General features: G+C 38.3%; 1 protein-coding gene across 2 annotated transcripts in view; it reads left to right on the top strand.

Moving 5' to 3' along the window:
• Positions 1-17,221, top strand: part of LOC140915356 (heparan sulfate glucosamine 3-O-sulfotransferase 1-like) — a 100,617-nt gene extending 83,396 nt beyond the window's left edge. For both annotated transcript variants that reach the window (XM_073354944.1, XM_073354943.1), the window contains exon 2: positions 13,883-17,221. In XM_073354944.1, coding sequence (XP_073211045.1) covers positions 13,999-14,928 — 930 coding nt within the window. In that variant the 5' untranslated portion in view covers positions 13,883-13,998 and the 3' untranslated portion in view covers positions 14,929-17,221. The remainder of the gene's footprint in view (positions 1-13,882) is intronic.
• The last annotated feature ends 507 nt before the right edge of the window (positions 17,222-17,728 follow it).

The following is a 17,728-nucleotide window of genomic DNA, read 5'->3' on the forward strand; positions in this document are numbered from 1 at the left end:
CCCTTTCTACCCAGCCCTGCCTACAGCCAACTCCTCCCCATTCCTGGAGAGTCCAGGACCTCCCTTCCAGAAACATCTCTGAACCTTTGCCCAATAATGTCACCGGATTCCCAGCAGTTTGGAGCACTGAAAGTTTGTGCTCCACTCTTCTTTCCTTGGGAGCTGAGGCCTTTTCAAAGGACTCTGTGGGAAACCTTGGAGGTCTTCAGTTTCATAGATTTGGGGAGGAGGTCCATTGGGTTCTTGGTGTCCTGTAGTCCTGTGGAGCCCAGCTGGCCTCTTCTTGTAAGCCATCAGTGACTGACACCCTCTTGTGATTCTAATAATTATTTATACTTTGATTTTCAGAGTATGTCACGTGATTCCTACACAACAAATCTTTTTTTCTCCCCAAAAATTGGGGATTGTCAAAGTGCCCTTTGTATTCATTCAGAATGATGGTGGATGAATATAATTAATCATGCCACTGGTAGAATGACCTGATCCTGCAATCTTTACTCAGTGGGAGGTTGCCTGAGTGAGAACTGCAGGACTGGGCCTAAAACCACAGCCTGTGGGAAACTGAACATCGTCACATCTTGCACTTGATGTGTACTACTATTTTGCTTAAAGCATTGCCTGTCATGTTTTATTGCTTAATTAAAGCATTTGTCCTGAAGTATAATTGACAGTTACAGGTGTAATCTTAAACAAGAGTATAATTCTATTTGAAATATGCCCATGCTGGTTTAGACCAACATTTCAAACTGACCTTGTCAGTTTGTATTAGTCTGACCACAGGCTATAGCATATTAAGAGATTTTTTTTTTTATCCCCACTTAGAGGTAATGAAGACATGTTTTGTACTTGCATGGTTATGTGGAATTAAGCACATTAAGGGAATTTACCAAGACTAGAATACAACAATACATACATGGAAGATTTTATTTTTCATCTTCAAAATATCATAGTGATATAAAAATGATTAGGTTATAAAAGATACACTTAGCCCAGAAATCTATTGCAGTGTGAATGAATATAAATAATTGGCAGTTATAATAGCATCAGGCAATTTTGCATCTTAAATTATCAGAAAAAATAATTAGAAGAAGGTAATTCTAGTCTCAGGGAAGTAAACTTTTTTAAAAACTCCAATCTGCTGACATCACCTGCCAGGTATTTAATGTATTTATAGTTTATGCTAACCTTCCATAGCTTTTTTTTTTTTTTAGTTCATTATAGTCTGTGTACCTGGTAAGAGGGAAGCCTGCAGCCAATTGCAATTACTTTGCGGCTCCTATCTGTAGCCACGAAATAGCTATTTTCTTTTTTATTTCTGGAAGTTGGTGATTGTGGGATATTATGGAAATGCGGTTTCGTTAACAAAAGATCCAACCAAATAAATTTACTGCTAATGTTAGAACTTGTAAATGGTTTACTTCTTCACCCTGCTCTGGGTTAAATATATACTGTGTCTAGTAATTTGAGTTTAAATATGTACCTTTTGACTTTTTTTCATTCTCAGGAGATGTCTTAAGATGGCTTATGGCTCCTGATAAGCATTTCAGTGGGTTCTTTTATACCATATTTATAGGAAATGCATCATTTAAGAAAATGTTTTATTAATGCTTCCCCTCCCCATCACCCCTTAATTTAAGTACACACATTTTAATTTAAGTAAAATGAAATAGATGATGTGCAGTTGTAGTTAAGATTATTAACATCCATTGGCAACGGTATACCCTGCTATCTCTGTCTGTTACTCTGAATATCACAGGGATCTGCAGTTCTTAGTACTCCCCTTGTCCTGTATTCCTTGCATAACCCAAACTGAGTGGGAGTTTTGTGGATGTTCAGGAAAGCAGCTTCAGGTCGAAAGTTAGAGCATTACTCCCTTTGGCAAGTAGTATGTGTCCTTTTTTCCTGGTCAGTGCTTTCATACTTTCACAACTGACATCAATACTGAGGGAACAGGAGTTCCAAAATTCTTGCATACAAGGCTTTTTCCCATCCACTTCTATCTGACTAGTTTTTGAATGCACATGGAAACAAGAATAACCTCAGAATTATGATAAATCTCAACCATGGCATAGTTGGGAAAAAAACAATGAAATCTATGATAGAAAGTATCATACTTGTAGCATACAAATGCTTTTTCCTTTTTGGGTCTGATTCTCCAGGGTCCATGTTGATGGGAGTTAAGGACTTGAGTCTGTACCATTTCAGATCAATTGGTTTTCCCATTGAATTGAATGGAAGTAGCATTGTGATTAAGATGGTGGTGGAGTATTGAGAAAACACATGGGATTATAGGCCTAGATCCATAGAAGTATTAAGGCACCTAACTCTCATTGATTTCAGTGGAAGTTAGGTGCCTAAATACCTTTGAGGATCTTGGCCATAGTTACCAGTTCTTTCATGCTCAGAAAGATTTGCTGGTGTGAGTACTCTGTCCCAATTTTTAGCTTCATGGAATAGTTGGGTTTAAAAAGTTATTAATATTGACCATTTTCTCATTTCCATGTGGTGTTCTTCCAAAGAAATTATTCTCTGCTTAAAATGTTGCAGCACTGACTTCAGTTTCACCTGTCTAGCTCCTTCATGTTCCCTACTGTAACTCTGATTTAAGGCTCTCTTTAGAGCTTCCATGCTATTCTTTTATTTTACCAGTCCACTTCCTGTCACTGCTCAAATTACTCTGTGGCATTTATTGCTCTGTCCTGCTCCTTACCCTTTTTCATTCCTCTTCTATGACTGGACATCTCTGAGCTATGCACATAAGGGTAGCTGAATTTAAGAATGGAAGGAATCAAGCAAAGATAGGCACTCTTTGCTGTAACAATTGCACATATGCTGAGTATTTAAGAAGTTTCTCAAATTATTCTACAGAGGGAGATAAAGGCATTGCAATGATGACTTTTGATGGTCCCATTACTTTTATGTCTCATTGCTAAGAATTAAAAGATTTATTCTTCCCTTTATTGGATTTGAATAAATTCATATTTAGTTATACTAAGCAACGGGTTTTATGCATTGGATTATTGGGTTGCCTGTTTTGTTGAAATGGATAAAAAATATTAAGTGAAAACAGATTTGCATGTATTACCTAATGTGACTAGCTCCACTTTCACCACCTAGCATACCAGCATCTATGATAACTTGTGCAATCTAGGTTTGTCCACTTCAGTTTTATCAAACAGCTGTGTTGTGTCTTGTGTTGTGGTTTTTAATTTAAAGACAAGGACATGTTTTGGTTAATTTCCCCCTAAGAACTAGGTTCTCTACCTTGCCAGTGATATCAGACGTTACTGGCCACTTTTCCTGCAAACACCTTTGCACTTTCTCCAAAACCAACCCTTAGGCATTAGAGGAGCCCCTATAAAAATCTGCAAAGCTAATACATTATCTTGCTTCAGATCTCTCCAAAGCTCACTTCTACCACGATGTTTATGAAACGCTTGGCAATGGCTAGACATCTGATGTGCTGTGACCACTGCCTGTTAGACTAATCATAATTGTCTCACTGTCCCCTTGTGCCCGCAATAGGGTTGCCAACTTTCTGACTGCAGAAAACCAAATGCCCCAGCCCTATCTCTGCCCCGCCCATGCCCCAAGGTCCTATCCCTGCCCTGCCTCTTCTCCAAGGTTCTGTCCCTACTCACTCCATCTCCCCTCCCTCCATCGCTTGCTCTCCCCCACCCTCACTCACTCATTTTCACCTGGCAGGGGGTTGGGGTTCAGGGGGTGAGGACTCTGGCTGGGGGTGCAGACTATGAGGTGGGGCTAGGGATAAGGGGCTTGGGGTTCAGGAGGGGGCTCAGGACAGGGGGCTGGAGTGTGGGAGGCGAGCTCCGAGAGGGGGCTCAGGCCTGGGGTAGGGGATTGGGGCACGAGAGAGGTCTCGGGGTGCGGGCTCCAAGCGGCACTTACCTCCGGCATCTCCCAGAAGCAGCCAGCATGTCCCTGCAGTTCCTCAGTGGAGGAGCCAGGTGGTTCCGCACGCTGCCACGCCTGCAGGCACCGCCCCCACAGCTCCCAATGGTCGCTGTTCCCCAGGGGCCACAGGAACACGTCGCTGCTTCCGGGAGTTGCATGGAGCCAGGGCAGGCAGGGAGTCTGCCTTAGCCCCACTGTGCCACCGACTGGACTTTAAACAGCCTGGTCAGCAGCGCTTACTGGAGCCTCCAGTATCACTTTTCGACCGGGCGTTCTGGTCAAAAACCGGACACGTGGCAACCCTAGCCCACAGGTCTGTTTGTTGTGTCCAACAGCTGTCTCATGTGACATACTTAGATTGCAAGTTCCTTAGGGCAGGGACTGGTTTTTGGTTGTGGGGTTCCTGGCACAGTGGGGTTTTAATCTTCATTGGAGCCTCTAGGTGCTTGGCAAAAGGAGTTCACCAGTTCAAATCCAGACCAGGTAAGGCCTTGTCTATGCAGTTTTTATATCGACATAACTGTTTCAATTAGGGGAGTGATTTTTTTACTGAAATAGTTATACTACAACCTGTAGTGTGAAAGCAGTTATGGTGGTATATCTTACTCGCCTTCCATACCTAGGTATAAGCAATACCGGTATAAGGAACTTTGATACTCATATAAATGCATCCATACTAGAAAGGTTGTACCACTTGAACTATACCAGTATAGCTAAAGTGAAACAATTTGTGTGTGTGTAGACAAGCCCTTAGTAATGTCTGAAAGCTATCATCTTGAGGTTGCTTGGTGGCCTGTGTTGGAATGAGCTGGTATCCTTAGTGTAACGGAATTTCACAGTGAAATAACATTTGTTCACTTCCAAAAACGGCTTTTGATTTACAAGAAAATTGTTAAGGGAAGAACAAAGTATAGTTTGCTTCCTCTGGTCCCAGTCCAACCCCCACGAAAATGTTTGGTTTTGCTGCTGCTTTTTTTGCCAGATTCCCCAGTGAAGGGACTATTTTTGCAGAGCTGTATTACAGACTGTGAAAGCTTGAAGCCAAATTTTACTATTTTTTTGCATCTCCAACTAAAATACTTAGCCAAATGTTGTAGAAGAATTGGCTGTTACCCTGAGATACTGAGTCTTTTCTCTCAAGTTCAACATAAATCTTCTGTTGCCATGAGAGGGGGAGCAATTGTCATGTAACAGCATGAAAGTAGAAATCAGAAGCCCTGGGTTCTGTTCTGGTTCTGCTACAGACTTGCTATACAGCCTGGGACAGGTCACATAAGCCCTGATTCATCAAAGCATTTAAGCATGTGCTTCAATTTCCTTGTGTAAAATGGGAATTCTATACCTACTGCACTTCACTGGGGTGCAGTGAGTTAATTCATGCATGTCAAGTGCTTTGAAATCCTCATGCAGAAAGCACTACAGAAGTGGCAAATAGTGTTATTAATTATAATGTTATTACTATGGTTAAATTGACCCTATAGTGCTTTATTTAAGACTGAAGCAAGATAAATTATGAACTCCCTCAGAAATAGATTTTATAAGAGTTCAAATAAACCCTTAACTGCTCCACACTCAACTAAATTAAAATGATTTTCAGCCAATTTATTAGACCCTTTAATAAATGTCATCACTAAGATTTTCAAAAATTAAAAGAATACCCAGGTTTTCTCTGCAGCATTAATTTCCTTCTAACTCTCACTTCTGTCGAATGTATACCAAGTCTACTGATGTTACTAAGCAACGCCAACATTACCAAATAATAGAAAACATAACATATAATGACGGTATAATTTTGACTCTGTATCATGGGGTTAATTTTTTAATTATGTACCATAAAGCTAATAGGAATGTGCTGAGATTCAGGAAGTGCATGATGCTGCAATTTAAAATCTATTGTTTTCATTATACAAAACAGCTCATATTGTCTTCTAAAAATGTGCATTTAATTGCATAAAGACAGCAAAATACAAAAATTATTGAAATAATGTATTCCAATTTAAATCCTTTAAATCCTGTTTAAATCCTTTTTACATTTATGTAGCAATTATAGCCTAACCACAGGATCTAACATCATAGAGCTTCATCAAAATCAATCAAATTTCTTAGACTGAACCTGGAATGTTGTTCTGATGGAATTGCTCCCAAAGGCAATTTTGATCTATTTAGACATCAGTTTTACAGCATATTCTGAATTAGATTATCCCTGGTAATATTTTCAAGGTAATGTTTTATTCTGGCAATAAATCTAAGAAATTTCCATCATGTAAAATAATAAATGAATTGTAAACTAGCTAAACTGAAGTATTTGTACTCAAAAACATTATTAATACTGTTAGAAAGTGCAGAACCAGTTTTGTTTGAGTATGTAATTGTAACAACTCTTGATCTCAAACAATAGGCAAACCAGACCCTGAGAATCCCTTGGTGTGGACCTGCTAAAAGGGGTACAAGCTTTCTATACTACTGATCATTTATTTGTCTTTCAATTTCTGGACTCCCTTGAATCACAATACATGTGACTGAACCTATGAGTGAATGAAACCAGATCTGTCACTTACTCATGGGATAAAGAAGTAACTAGATTAAATAAATAAATAAATAAATAAATAAATAAAACATTGAGTGGGGACAATTTGGGCTTCTCTGTGCCTGTGGCCAGAGCTGGGGTGAACCTAACCAGGATTCAGATTCTAATGATCACTTGATGATTACCTGTTCTGTTCATTCCCTCTGGGGCACCTGGCATTGAGCACTATCAGAAGACAGAAAGAAAAGGAGTACTTGTGGCACCTTAGAGACTAACCAATTTATTTGAGCATAAGCTTTCGTGAGCTACACTCACTTGTGAGCTGTAGCTCACGAAAGCTTATGCTCAAATAAATTGGTTAGTTTCTAAGGTGCCACGAGTACTCCTTTTCTTTTTGCAAATACAGACTAACACGGCTGCTACTCTGAAACCTATCAGAAGACAGGATACTAGACTAGATGGACCTTTGGTCTGACCCAGTATGACCGTTCTTATGATCTGTCTACATTACAAAACTATCTCCAATCTGAAACACTTTTCTAGGTTCTTAGAAACAGACTGGAACCAAGCAGCAAAACTAGGTCAAATGAGAAAAACTTTCAAAAAGTTGTTTAGTGCTCTAACTTAGCTGGTCTCAAGGGCCATTTCTAGAAAAGTTTCTAAAACATGTTGCCCAGCCACACAAGACGCTGGTTGAACCATGTTACCTGACATAATTTTTAGGAACCAATCTGTTAACTGTTTCAAAAAAAAAAATCCCCATCGCATCCGATGAAGTGAGCTGTAGCTCACGAAAGCTTATGCTCAAATAAATTGGTTAGTCTCTAAGGTGCCACAAGTACTCCTTTTCTTTTTGCGAATACAGACTAACACGGCTGTTACTCTGAAACCTAGCTATGAAGGATGCTTGTCCCACCTAACAACATTTAAACCAAAGGTGGCAGATGGACATGCAGGTAGAAAATATGGCAGTTAATTGCAAAACTGTCACAAGAAATAGATTCCCTAAGTACAGCAGCTGTGAAATCACAGAATTCAAAGGGCCTTGTGCATAATACTACACTGCAAAGAATGGAACCTGTTTGTGCTCAGCTTAATGATTGAAGTACAGGGTCCTATATGACTATTGTGACTAGAAATGCTATGACAGATGTACAACACAGATTGTTGCCTGATTGTAGTAGAAGACTTCGGGCCAGACTCTGAGCTCTGTTACACTGGTTTAAATCCAAAGTAACGCCATTGAAGTCATAGTTATTCCAGACTTACTCCCATGTAGCTGAGATCATTAGCTAGCCATTTTTTTGCAAAACCTTTTCCCTGTTTCTGATGTTTTTTAAACAGCTTACAGTTTTCTCCACAAATGAAAATACACAAATGTTACAAATGAAAATACAGATTGTGGATGCAGTACAGCAGAATTAAGCTTTAGGTGTTCTCACCTGAGTTTGCTGGAAAAACCTGTGTATCAAAACAGATGTAATAACTCTGAACTCTGTTCCATTTAAACATTAAATATTTCATATAAAAATAAGCACTGCCCTGAGTATTATCTATTTGCAGATGTCACTTGGGACTTTATTTTCTGGTAGCATTTATGTAATAAATGAGCGATCATCATTAGTAAAAAGAAAATGTAGATATGTTTGAATGTTTCCCAAAATTTGTTTTAGAACTCTCAGCATGTGACTAAAATAGCCCAGATTTCAATTTACTCTGAATTTTTCTGGAATGGCAAATCCAGATATTCAACTGTTTTCTCTTTTGTAATGATTTGCCTTTACATAGTGTTAATTAGCACTTTGTGAACCTATCTGCGTGCTTTTCTCCATGTTTTCTTTTAAAGTCAACTCAGTGAATGAAAATGCAAAATATTTGGGATATTTTGGCCTTTTAAAAAAAAGATCCACTTATTCCCATTTCAAAGTTTGGTTGGCTTGTTTGTTTGTTTTTCCTTTTTTAACATAAACTTCATGCAGCATACCGTGATGATTCTCTCCATGACAGCATGGCATTCTCTGTGCACTCTTGTTCATGTGATTGGAACCTAGTCAGCTCTTACCTATTGCTGTCTTATCATTTGTCTCACACCTTCAGAGGTACAGTTTCAACCTGACCTGCTGAAATTGAAAATGTAACCTTCCCAAAATAACAGATGAGGGATACTTTCAGCTGACATTTTGACATTTGGGCCTCAGTCTGGGAATCTGTGACCTAAAGCATGAGAAACATCTAAACTACCAGCTTACTATACTTATGGCTGCTGTAGCCTCCTAAGAGGCTTGAACTTCACAGTATATGTTAACTCTAATGATCATAGAGGTTGTAAGTAATAGGACAAATGAACAACAGACTGCACCTAACTGTCCTTAATGTGACTCCTTGACAGTTTAACCTCATTTTTAGGTTTGTTTCCACATTTTGAATCAAAATAACTGCAAGACCAAACAAAACAAATCTCTCAGGGCTTGGGCACAATAAATAAACAGCCTGTGTAATAGTTCATCTGCAGTGTTTTGTTCTTATATCTACAAAATGTAAAGAGCTAAGTAAGTGTTCATTATGTGTTGGTTCCATGCCTAGCTCAGTGGTTTCCCAATCTTGGCCAAAGCTTTTGGGAACACCGTAATATAAAGAAATAATATATAGTAGGCAGACTCTGTTTTAAATCAAGGCTGGGATTTTTCAGTGGAGCCTTTGAGAGATAGAAGGACAACTCTCATTGTAATTGTAATTGAAAACCCCGTCCTATGGACCCTAGTTCTGCATCTGAATATGTGTGCAGAGAAGTTCACTTGTGCATGTCTATTTGCAGAATCGGGATTCTAGATGTTACAGCATGAACCATAGCATTCATGTTTTAATTCACCAAAGTTGGTGGGGATTTGAGCAATTTAAAAAAAAAAAACCAATTTGTTGTTTCTATGTTGCTGTATATCAGTATAATTTTTCTTGATAAGTAAATTTTCACTTTTCCAGCCTATTTCATTCTTCATAAGGTTTACCCAAAAAAGAAAAATATATTAAGTGCATTTCAATAACAGATTAAATATCCTAACAATGTTTTTGTAAAGAATATCAGAAAACAATAATTTTATACCATTAATTATTCAAAGAGGTAATCGACTGATTATGCAAACTAAGAGACTACCACTGATAAACCTCTTAAATTGCCTTTCTTTGCTGACATACGAGTGGAAATCTTTTCCACTGGAGCTAAATGAAAAGCATAACAAAACCTCTCCGAATTTGGGGGTCTCAAATAAAAAGGTCAGATGTAAGCAAGAGCATAGGATAATTTAAATTTGAGCTTAATTTTTCATGAGAAGCATTATTCTCACTGGCGAAAAATATATATAGAAATATCCACTGTCCTAATCAGTAAGTGTCCTTATGAGTCTCAGATCCCTTCCTTACTTGGATAAAGAGTTCTGATCTGTTTTCTGATGAATGCCTTCAGCCTTATCATATCAGGCACATCCAGGCTGTAAGTCTTCTAACTCAGAATGTGGTGGAAGTAGTGAAAACAGCCTGATATTTTGGTGAATGACTGCCCAGTTCATGGATGCACAGGCCATGACTCCTCCCCTGGCTTGTTAACAAAGCCCACCTGGGTTCTGATGGACTCATGGAGTAACTAAATTCCACAGTACACTGGGTGTTTGTGGAGTCTCTCTGTAGACCAACCTCTTCCTGTGCAGTTGAGTATGGGATTTCTGCTACACTCCTTGCCTGCAGTGCCTGTAGGCAGGAAGTCAGAAGAAAGCAGTATTTCATCTTTTATACCTAATTCTAAAGGCAAGATTAGGCCTAGCTATTACAGGGTGGATTTGCATTCTAATCACATTTTCATTTATAATTACTGTAATTCTTTTAATGTGTTCTTGTTCCCACTACATCTTTAAACAAAAAATGGTATTTAAGGTTTATTGACTTCATGGTGCTTCTGTGTTTGCGGTGGTTTTCATAAAAAGGGGATTTTTTAAAATACTTTTTTTATAATTGTCCTTAAATCTGATTCATAACACTGTGCAAACCATTTAGAAATATCAAGAGCCACAGAGGTAGAACTGTGTTGGAAATTCTTAGACTGTAGCATCTGACTTGCATTCAAATCCTATGGCCAAAATTTTCACAGAGCGCCACTGTTTTTAGGTACCTCAATTTTGGGAGCTCTACATAGGGTACTTTCAGCCGGCTTTTCAAAAGACCTGTGCACCTGCCACTTCCATTGCAGTTTTAGGTGCTCAGCACATCTGAATATTAGGTCCAAGGTTTCTCAAGATGGACACCCAAAAAATAGTAGCCATTTTTGAATATGTGGCTGCAAATTACTGCTGGTGTGAATATATACATTCTGCCATAGTGTCCTAATATAAAAACTTGCATTTGGTGTCCCTTGTGTTGTTTTTGAGAATTTAAAATAAATCTTGAAAGAAAAAATCATAATAAAATGGTGATGTGTATGAACCCTTTAAATAGAAGTTTTCTCTCAACTGGTAAAACTATAACAATATTTAGTCTAGCTGTGATTAGAGAGGCATTCTGCTTTGGACTTTTTTCTTGGGTTTGATTTGGCTTAAAATTTCAGACTGGGTTTAAAGATTGGATTTTTCTAGTATTTAAGTATGTCCACATGTGCATATATTTGTGTATCTATTGCTCCTTTTGAATAGGCTGCTGCCCCTGGGGGTCTTCCTCCGGGAGCTCTGGGGCATGCTTTAATGTGGATAGTCTTGAGTGAAGTTAGTTCCACAACAGGAGGCACTGTTTATAAGTAAAATTAAAGTTTTAGATATACTCAGTCAGTTCAAAAATCTTGCTGATGAATGCTGCCTATAATTTAGAGCCTGATCAAATTCCCATTAGAGTCAATGGGAGTCTTTCCATTGACTTCCGAGGCAGTTGGATTTGGCCCTTTAATTATTAGATTTAGAACTGTCATTTAGTAAATCTACTGCTTTACTTATACAGTATTAGAATCTACCATAAAATTTTGACAATATTACTGTGATAACTTAAGCCTGTAAGCTGCCAATAACTCAGACTAAACAATTACCAAAAGGAATATAATAGAGGGAAGCTGTGAATCCTCTTCAGAGCCATGACTAATAGAAAATGTCTGCTTTCTTTGAGGTACTATGTAAGAGAGGTTATTAATGAACTAATGTGATGAATGTTCAGAAAAAGCACAGCAAATCACTGAAACTAGAATTTGAAAAAGGAGCGATAGTTGCAATAACTGAGACCATTTTAAAAATCGAAGAATGAGATAGAGGTTTAAAATAGAATCTAAATAGGTAGTTCTTGTTTTAAGTGACTATTGCTTCATTTGTATAAGATAACTTCACCATTTCTAGCCAGAGCTTGTCAAATGAACTAGTTTTCACACTCCATTTTATTAGGATTAAAAATAAATCATGTTAAGAAAAATATGGTGTATATAATATACATGCTTATTACCAATTAAAATCTTCTAGCTGCCCAGAAATAGGGCAAAATCCTGAAGTGCTTCCCAAGGAAATTTTGCCTGAGTAAGGACTTAAGGGATTGGAACATCCAGTCCAGTGCGCTCAAGCATAGTTATCCTGGTGCAGATGTTGTATTTTTCTAAATTATTTTTTATCAGTGGTTCTGTGATGCCAGCTCTGTTATAGCTAAGTTTCCAAATAGTATATAGAGGGGCCTCACACAAAGTCCATTTTAAATATTAGTAAAACCATATAAATTTATCTATATTCTGTATATATCCCTTTCCAATTCCCAGGAGTCCTGTTCCATCTAGCTGGGACCTGCATCCCATTTAGCAATCTGGGAGGGTGGGATAGTTGCGACTGTCAGATTAAGAACCCCTGCTCTCTTTTAATATCTGGTTTTCTTCTGTTTGAGGATGAATTAATAGTAAATAGAGCCCAGACCATCCAAACTTGCCCCCTGCTCCCACCTCCCAGACAAAAACTTTTAGAATCCCCTGAATTGTATTCTAGGTATCTCTTGGAGACAACCTTTAGCCTCTCCTTGGAGAGACTAATGTTCTCTGCTCTAATTCTAAAGCTCTGACCTTGCAGCAACTACCCCAGCTACACGTGTGTGCATGCACACACCACAGGTCTTTGAGCTTCTGCAACTAATCCACCCAGACTAGTTTATCCTCTCACTCCACATTCAGTTGATGCAGACTCCATTTCTCTTGCTCTGATGCATTGTTGTGTCTGTCTGTCTCCTTACTGATTGGATCCCAAGGATTTTGCCTTATTTCACTCTGCTCTTGCTAGACACATCCTTTCTGTGCTACAAGTCAAGGCTCTCAACCCATAGCCCATTGGAGACAGAATTAAAGCATCAACTAAATGACACTTGCTAGTTAGATTCTAGCAGTGAATTTGGGGAGATGAATTGATACTCCAAAATGTCATGGAATCATTATTAATGGCTAGGGCTGTCGATTAATTGCAGTTACCCCAAAAAAGTTAATGGCTATTAATTGCAGTTTTAATTGCACTATTAAACAATAGAATACCAATTGAAAATTATTAAATATTTTGGGTTTTTTTTACATTTTCAAATATATTGATTTCATTTACAACACAGAATACAAAGTGTATAGTACTCACTTTATATTATTTTTATTACAAATATTTGCACTGTAAAAATGATAAACAAAAGAAATAGTATTTTTCAATTCACCTCCTATAAGTACTATAGTGCAAGCTCTTTATCATGAAAGCACAACTTACAAATGTAGATTGTTTTGTTTTTGAGTGCAGTTATGTAAAAAATATAATGTAAAACTTTAGAGCCTACAAGTCCACTCAGTCCAACTTCTTGTTCAGCCAATCACTAAGAGAAACAAGTTTGTTTACATTTACAGGAGGTAATGCTGCCTGCTTCTTATTTACAATGTCACCTGAAAGTGAGAACAGATGTTTGCTTGGCAGTTTTGTAGCCAGCAATGCAAGGTATTTACGTGCCAGATATGCTATACATTTGTATGGCCCTTCATGCTTCAGCCACCTTCCAGAGGACATGCTTCATTTTTTTAATCGTGGGATTAATCACAATTAATTTATTTAATTGCTTGACAGCCCTATTAATGGCGTGTCCTAAATAGCAAGAAGTAAAAGGAAGGAAATGATAACAAGGAAAATAGAACCAGGTAGAGCCTCCTCTTCTTTCTTCGTAGCCTAGTCCAGCGTTTTGAGTAGGCAAATGTTCTCACTGATGTAGTATCCACCATTAATTACAGCACTGAGCAAGAAAATGTCAATTCACCATTTTACTCTCCTGGCACAGAGTGGCGGGGGTGTGGGGGGAGAGGAAGTAAACTGCTTTAGATAACTTTTTTGCATGGTACTAATTACAGAGAAGAAGTCAGACTTCATCTATGATGCATTCATGCATATACACAGAGATAATTATTAGTCTTATTTTATTTTGCAGATGCTTCAGAAAGTTGTTCGCTCGCCCCCAGTTCTGTCAACCAGCTCCTCGAGAGGGGAATCGCCTATTATTTCACCAGCCAAGCTTAACGGCATTTTGAACTAATTATTCTCCACATGGCCTTCCTCCTGGTGTCAGCTTATCTTTTGCTGACTCACACTCAGGGTGCTCCTGTTGAGAATGGGGCACTGCTGGAGACACTGAAGTCGCAAGTAGGATTTTTCAATAATAAAAGTGAACACTACTCTGCACAGGTGAGACCTCCTGGCACAAACCGACGAATACCTCAGACGATCATTGTAGGAGTTCGAAAAGGAGGGACCAGGGCCTTATTGGAAATGTTGGATATTCATCCTAATATTGTGGTAGCAACTACAGAAGTCCACTTCTTTGACTGGGATGAGAATTATGTTAAAGGAATAGACTGGTATAGGAGTCTGATGCCATTTTCTTATGAAAATCAAATTACTATTGAGAAAACACCAGGCTATTTTACCTCACCACAGGCTCCAGAAAGAATTCATGACATGAATAGCTCTATTAAATTGCTTCTCATTCTAAGAGACCCCACTGAGAGAGTAATATCTGATTATACCCAAGTATATTACAACAGACTAGAAAGCCACAAGCGTGTTCAGCCCTTTGAAGAAATTGTTATTAAAAATGGAGCACTTAATACCAAATATAAAGCTATTCAGAGAAGTCTCTATGATATCCATATGGAAAAGTGGCTTAAGCATTTCAACTTAGATCAGATTCACATAGTGGATGGCAATACTTTAATCAAGGACCCTCTTCCTGAGTTACAAAAAGTAGAAACATTTCTTAATCTTCCTTCCAGAATTATGTCTTCAAATTTTTATTTTAACCAAACCAAGGGGTTCTATTGCATTAGAAGTGATGGAAGAGAGAGATGTTTACATGAATCCAAAGGGCGCCCCCACCCTGTTGTCAACAACACTGTTTTAGAGCAACTTTACTCTTACTTCAGAGAGCACAATGCAAAATTTTACAGAATGGTTAATCATTCGTTTGACTGGCATTAATACATTTGGAATAAATGTTTCTTAAAATGTCCTGAAATAAACTATTTTCAAAGTTACCTTTGTAAACTCTCTGGGGTTGCTCAGACTGAAAACGTCAGAAGTGGTTATATTGAAAACATAGCCTCCATTGGGGATTGTTGTCCATTAGCAGCACCCTTTAAACATGGGAGAAATAAGTTTGATATATTTATGTATAACTACTGTGGGCCAGAATTTTATCTCAGTTTCACTGCTGCAAATCCATTAATTTCAGTGGAGTAACTTCAGATTTACACCTGTATGACTGAGATCAGAGTTGAGTCTCTTTGGAAAAATGAGACTGCTTTAAGCAGTATACAAAATGTAGATAGTTGAAATGGTATCATTCGAACTGTTCTGTAATTTTTGTTGGTAGTATTTTTTATATCATGCACCATGATAATGGCATTGATTTCTAGAACTTTCATACAGTAGAATAATGACATATGTTAATACAGGGGACTCCAAAAGTGCTTCCTTTAAACAATTTAAAATCTGTGAAATTAACTATTATTATAAAGTACTTCCTACTTAAATAACTAACATATAATAAAGGGGCTCCAGTCCAACTATGGTTTTGAATACCTACCAGCTTGCTCTGTGTTGAAGCTCCTTCTATATAGAATGTTAGTATTAACACTTATTAATTGCACGCAAAATCTTCAAACTGGTGGAGAAAATTAACTATTTGGAGAAACTTAAAATTTTGGGGTTCAGGATGCAAATAGACAAGCATCCAAAACACTCTTGGTTTACATAGCAATATTGATATGCTTAATAAAAAGTAAATCTGTAAACAGTCATTAGATGTCAGCAATTGTACAAATGTTTATTTAATTACATAAATTGTCACTTTCCTCTTGAATGGAAAACAATTTTTCATCAATACTGACTTATTGTTTGTATTTCTGTGACTAATTGTTCTACTGCTCTCTTAGATTTAGTTTATGTATCTAATTTGACACATTGTTTACTGAAAAAATATTAATTGCCTGCTCTCCAAAGCATGGAATACCATTTTTTTGTAATTTCTATTTGCAGATCATTAGATGTACTCAGAGTTGAAAGTAATTTCATGTAACATGTATATAATATTGTATATCAGTCACAAGTTATATTCAAGATATCAAGTATGATTTACTCAGATTTTCTATAAAATCATGTCAATCCATATTCATGCATTAGGAATTGTTTGTTCATTATAATTTTAACAGCATCATGCTGGTCTTTTTTAGGTTCTAACCCTTCTCATGTGTATCAATACTGAAAAAGAAAACTTACTTTAATCATTCTGGCAGGAGTTATTTTTGCCAGTTACAGTTAGTCTGAGAAATGTACTAGCAGTTGCATTTGGTCTTAATGATCATAGTATGAAAAGTCTCTCTTAAGAATCATCCACCAGTGTACAAATAAGATCCTAGCGTGGGATTTTTAAAATACTTTCTATATTCATCAACAGGCTTGACTCCAGACAGGCAGGAGAGAAGAAGAAAATATAGTCTTCATGATCAGCTGGAATGTTGCTACTCAGGAACTCCAGTTTCACAATGATAGGTGGTGATTCAGCCACACAGGCAGAGGTGAAAGTAAGCCGGTACGGTATGGCATACCGGTAAGAAAGCCGGTACACAGCCAACTGTACCAGCAGGGTCGCTGATGGGGGGGAGGAGGAGAGGAGGAGGGTGCAAAAGGGGCACCTTCCCCAGGGCCCAGCAATTTAAAAGGGCCCAGGGCTCCCGGCAGCAGCTGGAGCCCCTGGCCCTTTAAATCGTTACTGGAGCCCTGGGGCTCCCGGCCACCGCTACCCTGAGGCTCTGGCAGCAATTTAAAGGGGTTCCTGGCCGTTGCTGTTGCTGCCAGTTCCCCCACTTCCGCCCAAGGCCCCACCTCTTCTGGGGGCCCAGAGCCACGCCCTCCCCTCCCCACACACACGCCTTGCCCAGGATCGCAGCCGCCCTGCATACCAGTAAATCCATCCATCAAGTTACTTTCACCCCTACACACAGGTCACTTTGGTGTGAATGGGAGTTTTCCTACTCATCCAGTATTACTTTGAAATGTTATCCCTTAGTTGTTCCTAGTACTGTTAGTTTGTACCACACTGCAGCCTGTTCCCTAGCAATCACAAACCTCCACTCTATGAGAGACGTTGACTCAATAACAGCGGATGCCTTTCTGGAAGACATAGTTTAGTTATGATAGGTCTCAGAATAGCAGCCATGTTAGTCTGTATTCGCAAAAAGAAAAGGAGGACTTGTGGCACCTTAGAGACTAACAAATGTATTTGAGCATGAGCTTTCGTGAGCTACAGCTCACTTCATCGATGAAATGAGCTGTAGCTCACGAAAGCTTATGCTCAGATACATTTGTTAGTCTCTAAGGTGCCACAAGTCCTCCTTTTCTTTTTAGTTATGATGAAATTCTATGGTCTGTTATACAGCAGGTCAGAGTAGATGATCTTATAGTCACTTCTGGCCCTAACATCAAGGAATCTAGTGCTTTTTGCACTGAGATTGTGTGTACTTTGAAATCCAACTGAAGTACATGGGAACTGAAGTTATTCAATCTTTCTACAGTTGGTTAGTGTTTTCTTTACATCCATAACAACTCCTCTTGAGGTTAAATAGAATCCTCCCCAGACAAAGTTAAAGGGAAATATATTCTTTGTCAAAACCTCTCCAATATAAAAGCAGAAGGTTAAAAATTGTGCAGAGCAGCTTGTATTTTCAGACTAATATTTAAATTACCTACTTTTGCTATTTGTGTGTGTGTGTGTGTGTGT

This window comes from Lepidochelys kempii, chromosome 7 (assembly GCF_965140265.1).
Source record: "Lepidochelys kempii isolate rLepKem1 chromosome 7, rLepKem1.hap2, whole genome shotgun sequence".
NCBI classification, from domain to species: Eukaryota; Metazoa; Chordata; order Testudines; family Cheloniidae; genus Lepidochelys; species Lepidochelys kempii.